Source organism: Panthera tigris, chromosome E1, assembly GCF_018350195.1.
Source record: "Panthera tigris isolate Pti1 chromosome E1, P.tigris_Pti1_mat1.1, whole genome shotgun sequence".
NCBI lineage: Eukaryota > Metazoa > Chordata > Mammalia > Carnivora > Felidae > Panthera > Panthera tigris.
This window is the reverse complement of record NC_056673.1, coordinates 40,758,228-40,772,523: the sequence shown is the minus strand read 5'-3', so window position 1 is coordinate 40,772,523 and position 14,296 is coordinate 40,758,228. Positions and strand designations below refer to the sequence as shown.

At 52.9% G+C, this 14,296-nt stretch overlaps 2 protein-coding genes across 9 annotated transcripts in view; both read right to left on the bottom strand.

Annotated features, from left to right (window-relative positions):
* Positions 1–2,227: 2,227 nt before the first annotated feature.
* Positions 2,228–6,725, bottom strand: LOC107180155 (40S ribosomal protein SA-like). 3 transcript variants are annotated; one of them, XM_042967422.1, is made up of 3 exons: positions 5,609–6,725; positions 3,526–3,667; positions 2,228–2,892 (listed from the first exon to the last, which is right to left on the bottom strand). In XM_042967422.1, exons 2-3 carry the CDS (start codon positions 3,590–3,592, stop codon positions 2,333–2,335), a joined length of 627 nt encoding a protein of 208 aa, XP_042823356.1. In that variant the 5' UTR covers positions 3,593–3,667; positions 5,609–6,725; the 3' UTR covers positions 2,228–2,332. The 3 variants fall into 3 exon arrangements, with proteins under 3 accessions (XP_042823356.1, XP_042823357.1, XP_042823358.1); XM_042967423.1 differs by lacking the exon at positions 5,609–6,725 and adding an exon at positions 4,761–5,213; XM_042967424.1 differs by lacking the exon at positions 5,609–6,725 and adding an exon at positions 4,183–4,211.
* A 101-nt stretch (positions 6,726–6,826) lies between these two features.
* The window catches only part of ATP6V0A1 (ATPase H+ transporting V0 subunit a1), a 55,711-nt gene continuing 48,241 nt past the window's right edge, over positions 6,827–14,296 (bottom strand). For all 6 annotated transcript variants that reach the window (XM_042967412.1, XM_015540022.2, XM_042967416.1 and 3 more), the window contains 2 exons: positions 13,958–14,129; positions 6,827–8,440 (listed from right to left, as the gene is read on the bottom strand). In XM_042967412.1, the coding sequence (XP_042823346.1) occupies positions 8,347–8,440; positions 13,958–14,129 (266 nt within the window). In that variant the 3' untranslated portion in view covers positions 6,827–8,346. The remainder of the gene's footprint in view (positions 8,441–13,957; positions 14,130–14,296) is intronic.

The window sequence follows — 14,296 nt, the reverse complement described above, 5'->3', positions numbered from 1 at the left end:
TCGGGCAGAGAACATGTATATAGGAAGACTGTGGAAGGGTAAAGAAAGCTGGGCAGATTTGAGGAACTAACTAAAAATTCCAGAAGTTGGAGGAGAAGTGGGTCATGTGAGCCTGGTCTGTCTGTGGTGGGGCAGGGCCTGGTGTGTGAGTTAAGGGCTCTCCATTTGATCCTTAAAGGGTAGCTGCAGCAGGACAGGTCAGGAGTTACCTTCATTTTACATATTGGAAAACTGAAGCCAGAGAAAGGATGTGACTCGGACAAGCTCAGTAACTGATAGGAGAGCATGTCTAGGACTAGAACCCAGACCTCCTAACTCCCAGACTGGCGTTCTTGCCACCGTTCCCAAATGATGCAACTTTTCAGGCTGCCTTCCTGGGCAGGATGGGGTTGGGTGGGGCTATGTGGTGGCAGGTAGAGATGGAGCGTTTAGGAGGACCACACTTTCTGAGAGGATTCTGGGTCCTTTTGGAGGCAGATGTAAGTTTTTCCAGATTGTCAGGCGGGAGTGAAGCAGCTTAGAGAAAGGGGAGGGTTCAGAGGAGAGTTGCCAGCCCAGAGAGAGAATCCAGAGTCTGGACCAGAAGAGAACATGGGAGTCCACTGAGCTTGCCCTTTTCCTCTGCCACCTGCCTGGGCACAGGCACAAGCTGCAGTCCCCCTGCCTTGTTCCCAGCTCAGCCAGCAGCCTCTGCAGGAGGTGCAGCCCTGCTCCCAGTCACTTCCTAGTGTCAGGAGGTTCTCACCCTATCCCAGGGAGCAGCTCCAAAACCAGCCCAGAGAGATGTGCCCTCATGTGGCCCTAGCCTATAGCCCCCCAGGCCCCTGTCCACTACCCTCCAGAACCCACCCCCCCCCCCATTCTCCCTCCAAACATTCCTTGCTCTGGATAAGACTTGTCAGACTCTCCTCCAGCATTTCTAGATCTTAGGGAACACAAGAGTTGGGGGAGTTGGGCTGCAGATCGTCAGGATTCAGCGTGCCTCTCTGTGGGGTCTGGGTCCACCTCTCTGTGGGGTCTGGCGGGGGTTGCTGGCAATGGCCAAAGATGAGGGACACCGTCCACATTCAAAGCCTGAGCTCATGGGTGCTGGGCAGGAGCCTCACTGATTATAGTGGACATGTCACACTGTCTCTTTGCTCATCTTCCCCACCAGGCTGGGAACTCTTTGAGGACAGTAGGGGGCTGGATGAAGAAACTACGCTACATCGACTGGATGAAATATCAAGCATTTGCTTGAAAGAAAAAAAAGATGAGGAAAATGTGTGGTGTTGATTCAGGATGTTCTGCAAACTATACATACATAGTTCTATATATAGTTTAATTACAGTGGGTATAGCAAACTCCCATTTGTGTTTTATTTTATTGTTATTTTTTAAACTTTTTTTCAATGTCTATTTTTGAGAAAGAGATCGCAAGTGAGGGAGGGGCGGGGAGGGGGGGACAGAGGATCTGAAACGGGCTCTGTGCTGACAGCAGAGAGCCCAGTGTGGGGGCTCTAACCCATGAACTGCAAGATCATGATCTGAGCCGAAGTTGGACACTTAACTGACTGAGCCACCCAGGTGCCCCGCCAACATTTTTGTTTTGTTTTAAAAAAATTTTTTTTACGTTATTTTTGAGAGAGAGAGAGAGAGAGAGCAAGTTGGGGAGGGGCAGAGAGAGATGGAGACACAGAATCCAAAGCAGGATCCAGGGTCTGAGCTGTCAGCTCAGAGCCTAACACCAGGCTTGAACCCGGGAACTGTCAGGTTATGACCTGAGCCAAAGTCAGATGCTTAACCGACTGAGCTACCCAGGCACCCCGACTTTTTTTTTAATGTTTATTTATTTTGAGAGAGAGAGAGAAAGTGTGCAAGTGTGAGCGGGGAAGGGGCAGAGGGAGGAGAGAGAGAGAATCCCAAGCAGGCTCCACACAGCCAGTGCAGAGCCCCACATGGGGCTCGATCCCACAGTGAGACCCCAGCCAAACCAAGAGTCTGATGCTAAACTGACCGAGCCACCCAGGCACCCCTATTTTTCCCAACTTTTAGAATCTGAAGGGCAGCTTGATGGCTCAGTTGGTTAAGCATCTGACGTTGGCTTAGGTCAGGATCTCATGGTTTGTGGGTTCGAGCCCCACATTGGGCTCTGTGCTGACAGCTCAGAGCCTGGAGCCTGCTTCGGATTCCGTGTCTCCCTCTCTCTTTCTGCCCAACCGTGCTCACAATCTCTGTCTCTCAAAAACAGATATTAAAACAAACCAACAAACCCAACTGTTTATTTTCTGTCAACCTTATTTCTTTTTGTTTGCCTTTGTGGAACAGTAGCTCAAGACCATCCATCAGTGTTCCTATCCATTCAGTGGCCTGAGCAGTGGGAGGCACAGACCAGTCTTCGGTGGTGGCTGGGCGCCCCAGTCTTCGGCAGGGAACTGCTGAGTGGACCCCGAGCGCACCAGCACGCCTGCAGACCAGTCTGCGACTTCCGGTGGAGTAGCCGTGAACTCAGGAGCTTGAGCCCTCCGTTTACCCCAAAAGTCCTCCTTGGTCACAGCCTTTTCAGCAGCGGCCTGCGCTTGCTTTTCCATGTCTTCACGATCTCTGTAGAAGTAGAGACCAAGCATGAGGTGGCTCTGGGGAGGCTTCCCGGATCTGGATGGGGAAGGTTCCAGAGCGAAGCGGCCAGCAACAGGGGTGGCCCCTGCAGCACACTTCAGCACGGCTCGCTGGTCAGGACTACTGGACGATGTGACACTGACACCAGCTGGGTTTTCAATGGCAACAACGGCATGAGCTGCCAGTGGAAGTTTCTCTCCCAGGTTCTCTTCGGATTTATGATGGAGATACCATTCGTCCCCTTTCCTTTTGTAGATGTACCGGAAGTCAGGGTGGGTGCCACCTAAGCGGGCTCCTGTTGCAAGAAATTTGAGGACATCCTCCTCCTTCATTTGCGGGACATAAAGGGTTCTGGACATTGTGAAATTTCCCTTTAAGTTACGACAGGAGCGCAAAACAATGCCCATAGGGACCCCTCCCTGGGTGTCCCGGAAAGCTCCCATTTGTGCTTTAAAAAAACGAAAGGGGCGCCTGGGTGGCTCAGTCGGTTAAGCATTCAACTCTTGATCTGGGCTCAAGTCGTGATCTCACAGTTTGTGGGTTTGAGCCCTGTATCGGGCTCTGCACTGACAGTGCGGAACTTGCTTGGGATTCTCCCTCTGCCCCTCCCCGCACTTGTACTCCTTCTCTCAAAATAAAATTTTAATAGGTCATGTAAACAGTGGTTGCTGTGGGTGGGGCACTGGGACTCTCAGGGCAGGAGGAGGACTTTTGTAACCGGGCCTTTTGTACTGTCTGATCATTTTCCCATGACACATTTTATTTTTCAATTACTGTGCGTGGAACAAGTGAGCTGGGCTCTCCGCTCTCCATCTGTCTCCTCTTTTGTTCTTGGCCAGCCTGACCTTCTGCCTATGCACCCCAGAATACCTCCAGGGTCACTTATCCCTTTCTGCCTAGCTGTCACAGCCCGCAGGATCCCACCTACCTTCCGAGTGAGGAGGAATGGGTCCTTCCTTATCTCGCCACCAGGGGACAGCCCACACCCAGGACATGCCTGGGGAGCTGGGAGAGCAGGCAGGTCATTGAGAATCTGAGTGGAGCTCCGATGTCCCTTCCACACGGGGTTCCTGGGGGCAGAAAGAGGCGCAGTCCCAGTGAAGGACAGGACGGGGAGTAGGATCCTGAAAATGGCGATGGCATTGTCCCCTAGCGCTATAACACCAAGCTGGCCCATAGCCACTCTCTCCCACACTTGTTCCATGACCTCAAGATGAGGAGAATTCCCTGAACAAAGCACAGGCTCACTCAGCAGAGGTCTGGGGTCCAGGGATTCCACAAGAAGGGGAGCAGCATACAGGGCATGTCTCTTAAAAACAGAAGCAATGGATCCATCCTGCTTCCCACCATTACCTAAGGGCTCCTGGGATTTCCCACACCCTCCATGGCCCAGGTCCTGGTCAGTCCATCTTTAGCTGGCTGGGCGGGAGGCGGCGCAAGACCAGGAGACCCCAGCAGTTCCGCTCAGCCAATGACCTGCCAGCTCAGGTCTTTTCCGCCTGGACAAGGGACGAATTTCTCCCTGGGGAAGCCCTAGGTCTCCCGCCCCCTGCCCCATTTTATTGATATATACCAGAAAGTTTACCAATTTAAAGCATGCAACTCAGGGGCGCCTGGGTGGCGCAGTCGGTTAAGCGTCCGACTTCAGCCAGGTCACGATCTCGCGGTCTGTGAGTCCGAGCCCCGCGTCGGGCTCTGGGCTGATGGCTCGGAGCCTGGAGCCTGTTTCTGATTCTGTGTCTCCCTCTCTCTCTGCCCCTCCCCCGTTCATGCTCTGTCTCTCTCTGTCCCAAAAATAAATAAAAAACGTTGAAAAAAAAAATTTAAAGCATGCAACTCAATGAGTTTTTTTTTTTAAAGCAACTTCACAGTTGTGCAACCATCGCTATTGTCTAATTTTACATTATTATCATTCCCCGCAAGAAAACCTGCACCCCTTAGCTGTCACTCCCATTTTGATCCTGCCCCAGCCCCATCCAGAGCCAGTCCTAGGCTAGCCCATCCACTGTCTGGTCTCTACAGACTTCCCCATTCTGGACATTTCACACAAACGAAATCACCCAATATGTGGTCTTGTGTCTGGCTTCTCAGCGTAACGCTCTTGAGGTTCATCCGTGCTGCAGCCCGTGTCAGTTCTCTGTTCCTTTCGCTGTGGAAGAGCACCTTTTGTATGGACGCACCACCCTCTGTTCGTCCATTCACCAGCTGACGGACATCTGGGTTGTTTCCATCTTGGAGGAATGAACGGTGCCACGATGCACACTTGTGCCCGAGTTTGAGCACATTCTTTTTTTTTCCATTTTTCTTGGCTGGAGATGTAGAAACCGAGTTGCTGGGTCGTAGGTTAATTCTATGTTTAACATTTTGAGGAACCGCCAGACCGCTTTCTGAAGGAGCTGCACCATTTGCACTTGTAACTGTCCCTTCCCAATTACCGCCTTTCATGGCAGGTTTGATGTGGCAGATCCCCTTGTGGTTGACCCGTGGTTCCCTAATGATGCCGAGTGTCATTCCCCGGGCTCACTGCTTACTCGTGTTTTTCTTCCTAGAAATGCCTTTTCAAATCCTTTCGTTTTTTAAATTAAGGAGTATTTTTTTACCTTTTATTTTTTAAGATTTTATTTTAAATTTATTTATGTTGAGAGATAGAGAGCGCAAGTGGGGGAGGCGCAGAGAGAGAGGGGGAATCCCAAGCAGGCTCCTTGCTGTCAGCGCAGAGCCTGATGCGCAAACTCTCGAATCTGTGAGGTCGTGACCTGAGCCAAAATCACCCAAATCAAGAGTCGGATGCTTAACTAAGCCACCCAGGCGCCCCTAAGATTTTATTTTTAAGTAATCTCTACACCCAACGTGGGGCTGGAACTCATGACTCCGAGATCAAGAGTCGCATGCGCTTCCCACTGAGTCAGCCAGGGGCCCCTAATTTTTTTTTAAACCTTTTAAATGAAGGTATTTGTCTTTTTGACTGAATTGTAATTCTAGATACACATCCTTTATTAGATAGGACTTACAGTTTCTCCCAGCGTGAGGGTTGTCGGGGTTCTGTCCCTTAAAGCACAAAAGCTTGTCAGACCAAAGCCCATATCTTCTTTTTATCTGTTTGCTTTCGGGGTCTACGAAAAATCATCACCTAACTTATGGTCATGAAGACATTTTCCTTTAATCTCCCCTAGGAATTTTAGTTTTAACCCTTACATTTAGGTCTATGACCCACTTTGAGTTAACCTACACACATAGTGCGAGGGCTCCAGGCCAAAGTTGTTCTTTTGCACGTGGATACCCAGTTGTACAAACACTTGTTGCAGACCGTTCTTTCCACACTGTATTGTCTTGGCCCCTGTGTGGAAAATTGATCGGCCATAAACAGGGCTTATTTCTGGACTCTGAATTCAATTCTATGCCATTGATTCCAAATATCTATTCTTAGTAAGCCTCCCTTTTGAGTCAGTAACAGAGCAGAGGCTAAAAAACTCATCCTGGACTGTTCACGCAAGGAGCCAGCGGGGGGTGATGCACCCAAGAGCATATTCTGGGGCAGGTGGCCTTTCGGGGAAGAGAGTGTTCGAAGATGGGGGTGGGGGAGATAAGGAACACGAAAGGGTGTTCCTGCCCCTGCTCACCCTCCTGGGGCAGCAGTTGTCGGCCCGCTGTCCACGTTCTCGTGCAGCCCTGTCCTGGAGGCCCCAGGAGGCATGGAGAGGGAGGGCGAGCGAGAATGTGGGTGCCTTACATCACAGTTAGGAGGGATCCAGCACCCTCCCAGCCCACCCTGCCTGCTGGCTCTTCAGCTGCCTGCCTGCCTGCCTCTGCACCTCACAATTGCCCGCTGCCTGGAGGAACACGACGCTGAGCTTCCACTCACACCAAGGCCAAGGGCATCAGGGCTCAAGATAGCCAGGCAGTACTGAGTCCTGGAAAGCACACTTGGAGTAGAGGGAGAGGAGGGCAGGCAGATGTCCAGCCTCCCCCTTCCCCCGCTGTCTGGGTGGGTAGTGTGGGAAAGGGGGGTGAGGATGATCCCCTCAAGTCCCTTCCCCACTGAAGGCAGGATCTGCAAAGCTGCTGGGATCGAGGGAGGGGAACGCGCCTGGGAAACCTGAGAGGTGACAATTTCACAAACGGCCCGGCCGGGCCACTGCAGCTGTGGCCTCTGATCACAGGAAAGCAGACACGCTGGAGGAGGGGCAGGGGCGTGCAACACGGGGCACAGGGACAGACAGCCTTCCTGGTAGAGTCAAACACACTTTATTCAGCACGGGAACGTGTGAACAGAAGGGCCTCCGGCAGGGTTCCGGACAAAGAGCTCTGAGGCAAACCCTGCTGTAAACAGAGCAAAGGGCATCATGTAAACCACCAGCCCGGAGGGGAGGGAATCTGCACAAAGTCGGGGCAGGTCACACTGGCCAGCACATGGTGAAGCGGGGGTGGGTGACCCATGCCCAGGAGAGTCGTGAGCAGCTCTAAGTAACTCAGAAAAGCCAGGGTAGGAGGAGGGCAGGGGCCTGGCCAATTCAGGGGATTATCTTGACCACTGAGGGCCACGGGGTTCGATTTGGCTGAAGCAGCCCGGGCTGCTGTGCCAACACATGATTACAAGGCCCTGAGAGCCATAGCCTGGCATGGGGGGAACAGGAGAGGTGGCCCTTGGGGGTGCTCACCATCGGCCCACAGGGCAAGGCTCTCACAACCAGGGGCACTGTGGCCCTGGCGGTCGCCTCCAATCAGCAAACTGTAAATGGCACCGACCTTCCCTGCCCAGGACCCCACTCCCTTGACTTGGGACCCCAGTGGAAGTGGGAGGGGCAGTGGAAGGCAGAGCAAGGCAGGTCCGTAGGCAGAACCACCTCTGATGACTACAGTCTTGCCCTCGAGACTCACGATTAGGGGTGGGGAAAGGTTGTGGGGTCTGCACCCAGAAATAGCCTCTGTCTGAACCGTGCGCCCGGAGGGCATGCTTGTGGCAGGGCCCGCACATGGCCTGAGAAGCAGCAGCCAACCACAGCAGGCAGCCAGGACCTCTGTTTGGGTCACTCCCTGCTGTGCTGTTACACCGGGTACAAACAGGAGCAGGGGGAAGGAGGGGATTCTGGGAAGGAGGAGGAGAGGGTGCAGGTTAGGGAGGTAGTGTTGGGTATACCCTGGGACTCTTGGGAGTGACAGGGAGAAGCCATGCACGACGGCACAGCTGGGTCCAGCTAAATTCCCGATTAACAACTGCTCTGAAGGCCAGAGGGATAGGCAGAGAACAGAAGTGCCCTCTTCCTGGACCCGCCCCTGCTAACCCAAGAGTTGGGTATGTTCAAGAGCACCCCTACCCCCAACCAGTGACTAGAGTGGCAGGAACAGGAGGCTCAAAGTCTGAGTGTGGATGTGAAAGGTGCTTCTTCCATGGGCTTTGGGCTCACACGTAAAATGCAAACTTGCTCACCACCAGAGGACAGAGGAGAGGCTGTCTTTGGCTGGACAGAGGCTGGGAGGGCAAGGCTGGTGCCCAGTAGGTGTGAGTGACAGCCAGAGCCCAGCTTCTCTCTAGAAAATCACTATACTACACAGGAAGTTGGTGGCGGTGGGGGACCCAGGGAGGGCTGGATCTATCTAAATGACTCACAGATGGGAGGGTGGCTGGGATGACACAAATGCCCCGATACCCAGGGATCACAACCGACAGGCGAGAGGAGCAGAGCTAACAACTGTGGAGGGACAGGGGGCGGGGGGGGGGGGGCCTGTGGTACACAGCCCTCCATGGGGCTCACTCGTCAAACTTCCCTTCCCGAATGTGCTCAAAGGAGAAGGGTAGGAACTTGAAACCGGTTCCGCTGTAGAATTTATTCTGGAACTCGACCCTGGGGAAAGGGAAAAAGAAAGTCGTCATTCCACAAAATCCTTTTGGGATTTCACAGTTGGGCTAGGAAGATGCTCTGATGCTCCTCCCCTCATTTTCCTAGCTGAGCTCAGCCTTCGGCCAGCCGCGCACCAAGCCCCAGCCCCCGCCCGCTTCCCACCATGCACACAGGCCCCACTTCTGCAGCCAGGGCCTGCCCCAAACCTGCCCTGGGCGAGAGTGCAGAACATCTCCACACTGGTTTGTCCTCAATTCTCGCTCTGTTCTACTGAGCAAGAAAGAGTGTTTCTGCAAAACTCTGTCTAGCCATGTGCTAAATGATTGGCTTGGGTCTCTAACGACAACGAAGAAGTGTCCCCTAAACACCCCCCTCCTGGCAGGGGCTCCCAGTAGACCTCTCTGAGAAGCCCCTGGGCGGCAGGAGCTCTGGCAAGCACCCTTGTTTGTTTCTTTTCTTGCTGGAGGAAGGAGAAGGGAGGGTTGTGAGTAAACGCTGGGCGATGGGCGCTTTAGAGGAGGAAATTCCCAGGAAAGGGGGGTGGAAATCAGGAGGGGAAGTCTTCTCCAAGCAATGGCCAAAATATTCTCCAACTACAAAAAACATCTGAGAACGAATTCTTCTCCCAGGGGCTGAAAGGAAAAGCAGAGCTTCACCTCCCTTCCCAGGCAGCTCAGGATCCATCCCCAATGGTCTCCCTGGGGCCCCTTCAAACTCTGAGGGGCAGGAAGACCGCGCTCCCGGCAGCAGAGCCAGGCTCAGCCCGTGCTTCCCCCTGCACACTCCCTGGATGGCTGCCCAGCAACCAAATCACCACCAAATATGGGCAGAAAAATGCATGATTCAGAGGAAAAAAAAGCCAAGGAGAGCTGCCCTGAGGAATAGTTTCCACTCAGTGCAGTGTGCCCCTGGGGGCACCAGAGCCCCCAAAAGGACAGGCAGAGCTGGGGGTGGGGGCGGGCTTCAGGCAAGGGCTCTGGTGCAGGGCAGGGCTTCATCCTGCCTCCAAACCAGGGGTGGGGGTGGGGGGTGGGGGGTGGGGTGCCTGCACGTTGGAAGGGCTGTCTGCAGCAGAGGTCCTCAGAGGCCCCGTCAGCCCTGGGGTGCTGGCTGAGAACACTGGAGCTGCCAGCTCCACCCCCTGGGGACAAGAGGTGAATAGAATTTTCTGCGTGGGTGTAAGAACAGGCAGCCTTCTCCTCCCAGCCCCACATTCCACAGGCTGGGCCCAGGTCCCCAAGCCTCCTGGACTCTGGAGAGTTCCCTGGGCCAAGCCCCTCAGGGAAAAAGGATCTGGGGGAGGGGGCTTCAAACTGAAGTCAGTCCCAGGATTCCCGGCAAGAGTGATTCCAAACCAGGATCTGGACTTGTCCCCATATCCTAACACCCAGAGAAGTCCTACAAGCTACAGCTACTCAGGCCTCTGTTGTGGGAATTAGGTCGGTTCCCACTTCTCACCCGCTGCTGCTGGGCCTGAATGCTTCAAATGCTTCGTGCTGGGTAGGCTGTTTGCATATGGGAAGGGCATTTCTGAACAGCTAAAAACAGCCTCACATCCCATTTGCATTCAACAATATGTAGCCAGATGGTGGGTAAGTCACCTTAGGGTCTATGAGGAGATCTCCTGGCTGGCTAATCACACAAACAATTCAAATTCCAAACTGGCCGAATGAAGTAGAAGCGTCAAAAATTTTCAGATGCCCATGGGATCACCATCCTTTTCTTGCCATTCCTCTGTGCGCCTCATCTATCCATGGGGCCCAGTGGGTAGTAAGGGGGGCACGTGTCCAGGGCCATCTTGGGCATCTCGGGGTCAGCTTGACGTCACCTCCCTGCTCAGCCTCGCTCACCCCATCCTCCCAGAACAAAGTTGGAAAGCAATCTCCCTGTTGGGCTCCCCGCCCTCGTCTCCCTCCCAACCAGGGAAATGTGTGCTTCCTGAGAAAGTACAAACACAGAGTTCTTTGCGCTGGGGCCCACAGGGCCCTGCTGGCTGTCCTGCAGGTCCCTCCTATTTTAAGGGCCTGCTATACTACTCAGGGAGCCTCCAGGGCCTCAAGTCACTGAAAAGTACCTCTAGAATTCCACAGTTGGGAGGAGGGCCTCAGGAAGTCGGATGGGTTTCTGTGTCACCCCTTCCAGCTCCAGGACCTGGCAAAGGCCACCCAGTGACCCAGAAGGGTAAGTGGGAGTCCACAGAGCATTCATTCCTGCTATGTAACAGGAAACCTTGTTTCCTTGAGTGAGGGAAGGAGAAAGGAGTCCTGGGCCTCCTCCCTTTCCTGGCAGGCTTGTGGCTGAAAGGAAGCAGTTTTAGAAAGAGGATTCTGGGCTGAGCCGCTTCACTGGCCCTTTCTGCCACTCTCTGAGTAGTCCGGGGCCTGGCACACATATCTGTCTGATGGCCCAAATGTCAAGGCAATAATGGCAGCCAGGAACTGTACTTCAGGCGTTCCTACTTCTCCTGGGCCAGCCATTCCTGCAACCATCCCATGGTGTCCTGCTGTGGCCCCACTACATTCCTTACAGCAATTTGGTCCCCATTTTCCTTTGGCCTTCAAACAATCTGTGAGTGTGCAAGTGTGCACATCTATACATATGTGGAATTTGCTAGATAAGAAGGGATTAGGTTCCTGAAGGTAGGCCATGGAGCAACAGTCTTTCTACTAAAGTCAGTTTGGTGTCCACAGTTGCAACTACAAATCATATTCCCTACCTTTGCCTTTTCTGAGAAAGAAAAGACAGCTAATTATAGTAAGCAAAAATAGACGTGTAACACAGAAGGCAACAGAATTAGGTTGGTAAAGTAACCTGTTCACTAATGTTTTCAAATATATCACCCACCACCTAAGGACCCTACATGAATCTCACTAGTGAGATTCTGTTTGTTACCAAAGCAGATGTTGTTTTTCTTGTCCTCACTGAAGACATCCAAACCTGTAAAATGGGTAGCCCTTACATCAGAATCAGCAAACCCCAGCTGACAACCAGGAGTAAAGTGACAGGCTGGAAGATGCCCAGGCCAGACACCAGGAAAAATAGCAGCAATGTCCCTGCAGCCACTTGCAGCAGGACCAGCTGTCCCGTCTCACAAGACGGCCACAACTCAGAATTCCTGCAGTCCTGGTGGACTAGAAGACTTGGGAATCCTTGCAGCACATCCTCATTCGGCCAGAAGGGGGAGCATGAGCACCCGGGTCACTCACCCCCTTTCACTAAGGGCGATTCTCCAAATAAGCCTCCAACGATGGGATTCTGAAAGCTCTATAAAGGAGTTTCGCTGTTTGGTTTTTTTCCTCCTCTATGCGATCCTTCCACTACCCAAACAAACAAACCTACAAGTTTGTTGATGAGCCTGTTCTTGAAAACTACAGGCATTCAGATGTGCCTCCCCCTGGGGTGTCCCCTCTCTCTCAACAGACTTAATGCAGTTTCTTTAGAAGGGACCACAGCCAAGATGCCCTCCCCACAGGGCACCCCACTTTTAAGCACGGTGGCTGTGACCCACACTTGAACACCAGTTTACGATGTGTCTGAGCACAGTGACAGTCGCTTGGTATATGCATTAATTTCATAATTATCATGGCAACCATGTTACATGGATACCCTCCTCTCTGCATATGAGAGAAACTGAGGTTCAGGGAGGTAAGTGCTCTCCTCAGGGTCACCCAGCCAGATCCAGCAGAGCTGGAATTCAAACCCCGTGGTGCCTAATTCTGAATGAAGTCTGCTCTCTTGTCACTCATCAGGTCTTTGGGCTCACTGGTAAGGACATGAGAAGACACCTTCACCTGAAGGCCACAGGTGAGCCCGAGGAAGAAATAATCCTTCTGGCAACAAAACATGACCTCCCAAGCTGCCTCAGCTCACTCTGGAAAGTAGGCCCAAGCCCAGGTGACCTTCCTCGCCCTGGGGTATGCTCAGTTCACTGCTTAGACGGTTCTGACCCAGCACCTTGACTGCTCCCCAGCCCGCCCAGGGAGGAGGCAACAGGCTCCCCACTTGGGCTGGAATTCAGGTGGGGTAGTGACTGGCCCCTCAAGCCCAGGGCTCAGGAGACAGAGAAGTGACCGGGAAAGGAAGGAAGAAACAGTGAGTCACCACAGGCTGGTTACACAGACATTCCCTCATACCGAGCAGCTGAGGAAGTGTGTTGGGGAGAGAACGCTGATAAGCTGAGAACAGGGTAGCGTGCCAGCAGCCTGAGCCACACAGCGCTCCTAACCTCCTGGTTGGACAGTAAATAAACAACAGCTGGGTGGGGAGGAGGGCGGCAAGGAGGAGGAAAGCCAGCCAGAGAAAGAATATTGACCGACGTAGCAGGACGGGTTCTTTAAAAGGAGCTTTTGAGGGAAGGGTAAGTCCCAGCTACGGCCTGTCCTTACATGCCTCCCAGTCCCCTCTGTCATTTACAACAGCAAACAGGAATTTTTTAGGGGGCTCAGCATAACCAAGTCAGGAGAAAAGTCAAAGAAAAGGGGGTTGGGGAAGACGATCCTTGGGTTCAGGTTTAGAAAACTGATGTCACAAAACCTTCCACGCCCTGTCTGAGCTTGAGATCACTAGCACCACACAGACCCGTCTCATCTGCGGGTTCCTAATGTAGGGCCAGTGAGTTTGTGACCCCTTAAACGGGTAAAACTGCTGTGGGGGATGTTTTTCTAGGGAGAGGGTCCAGAGCTTCCAGAGCTTAAGGTAGGGAAGCCAGATAAAGTACCGGATGCCTAGTTTTTAGCATGAATATGTCCCATATCCATGTCCCAATGCAAATTCATTGTGTATCTGAAATTCAAATTTAACTGGGTGTCCCGGAATTTTATTCACTAAATCTGGCAATGCTACCTTGAGGTCACAGGGTCACTGCCTGGACCAGACGCCAGCTCTCCTACTCCCTGGGGCTGAGCTGGCTCTCTCTGTGCAGAGCCATTAAGAGCCACAAACTACATTAAAGAACACAAACAAATCCCAAACCTGTCCTTGTGAAGGTGCTGCTTCAGTGAACTGAGCTCCACATTATGGAACGAGGAATCCCCCTACCTATGTCAACTGCTAGGGGTCTGCCCCAAAGACACTGGCACAATGACAGAACGAGGGGGACAAAACTGGGGTACAGTGTGCTCTAGCACTTTCCTGGACTGCGAATCTACTCCAGAGTTGCTTGCATCGCTCTGAAGACAGGAGAAAGTTTATGCCAAAGGGGAAAAAAAAAAAAAAAAAAACCACAACCAAACCAACCAACAGCCTCAGTCTTTTAAGCCATACTCAAGAGCAGTGAAGAATGCTAAAGGGAGAAGGAATCTGACAACATCCACCAGAGAATTGTCCCTTGGGGGGCTCTGAAAGGTGAGCTGTGCTTTTGTGGGGACACTTCCTGATGCTCACTCCTGACATAGGTCATCGGGCAGAATGATGTGAATGAAAGCAGACACTTCCTAGCGTCTCTGGATTCTGTACAAGAGTAAAGCCGCCCTCAGTGCAGCCAAGGACACGTCCGCAGCCCCCGAACTCTCTGTTCCTCACCAGTGTAACCGCAGGGCATGGAGGAAAGCCGAAAGGCCCTCCATGATCAGGAGGATGGCCACGGTCAGGGTGGCAAAGGCGGCGAAAATGAAGAACAGCGCCAAACCTCCTGCCAAGCTCTTCACGCTGAGGCCGATGTGGATCACCATGGTCCAAAGCACCTCAGACAGCTCTGGGGAATGGGGAGAGACAGGACATCCGGTTCAGTTTGGCAAGAGGTGCTGCGGGCCTTGGATTCTGCTCCGTCATCCCTCTCCTGAAGTGTCTGCGGCACCGTGGCTTCCTGCAACCTGGGCAGGACCACCGTGCATAGCTAAATCTGGCAAAAGTGCTGGTCCT

Excerpts from the sequence above, each read along its gene's own strand:
- LOC107180155 (XM_042967422.1), bottom strand. The coding sequence starts at position 3,592 with ATGTCCTGGGTGTGGGCTGTCCCCTGGTGGCGAGATAAGGAAGGACCC. Across the intron at positions 2,893-3,525 it reads CATTCCTCCTCACTCGGAAG|GAGCCCGCTTAGGTGGCACC; the intron begins GTAGGTGGGATC and ends TTCTTGCAACAG.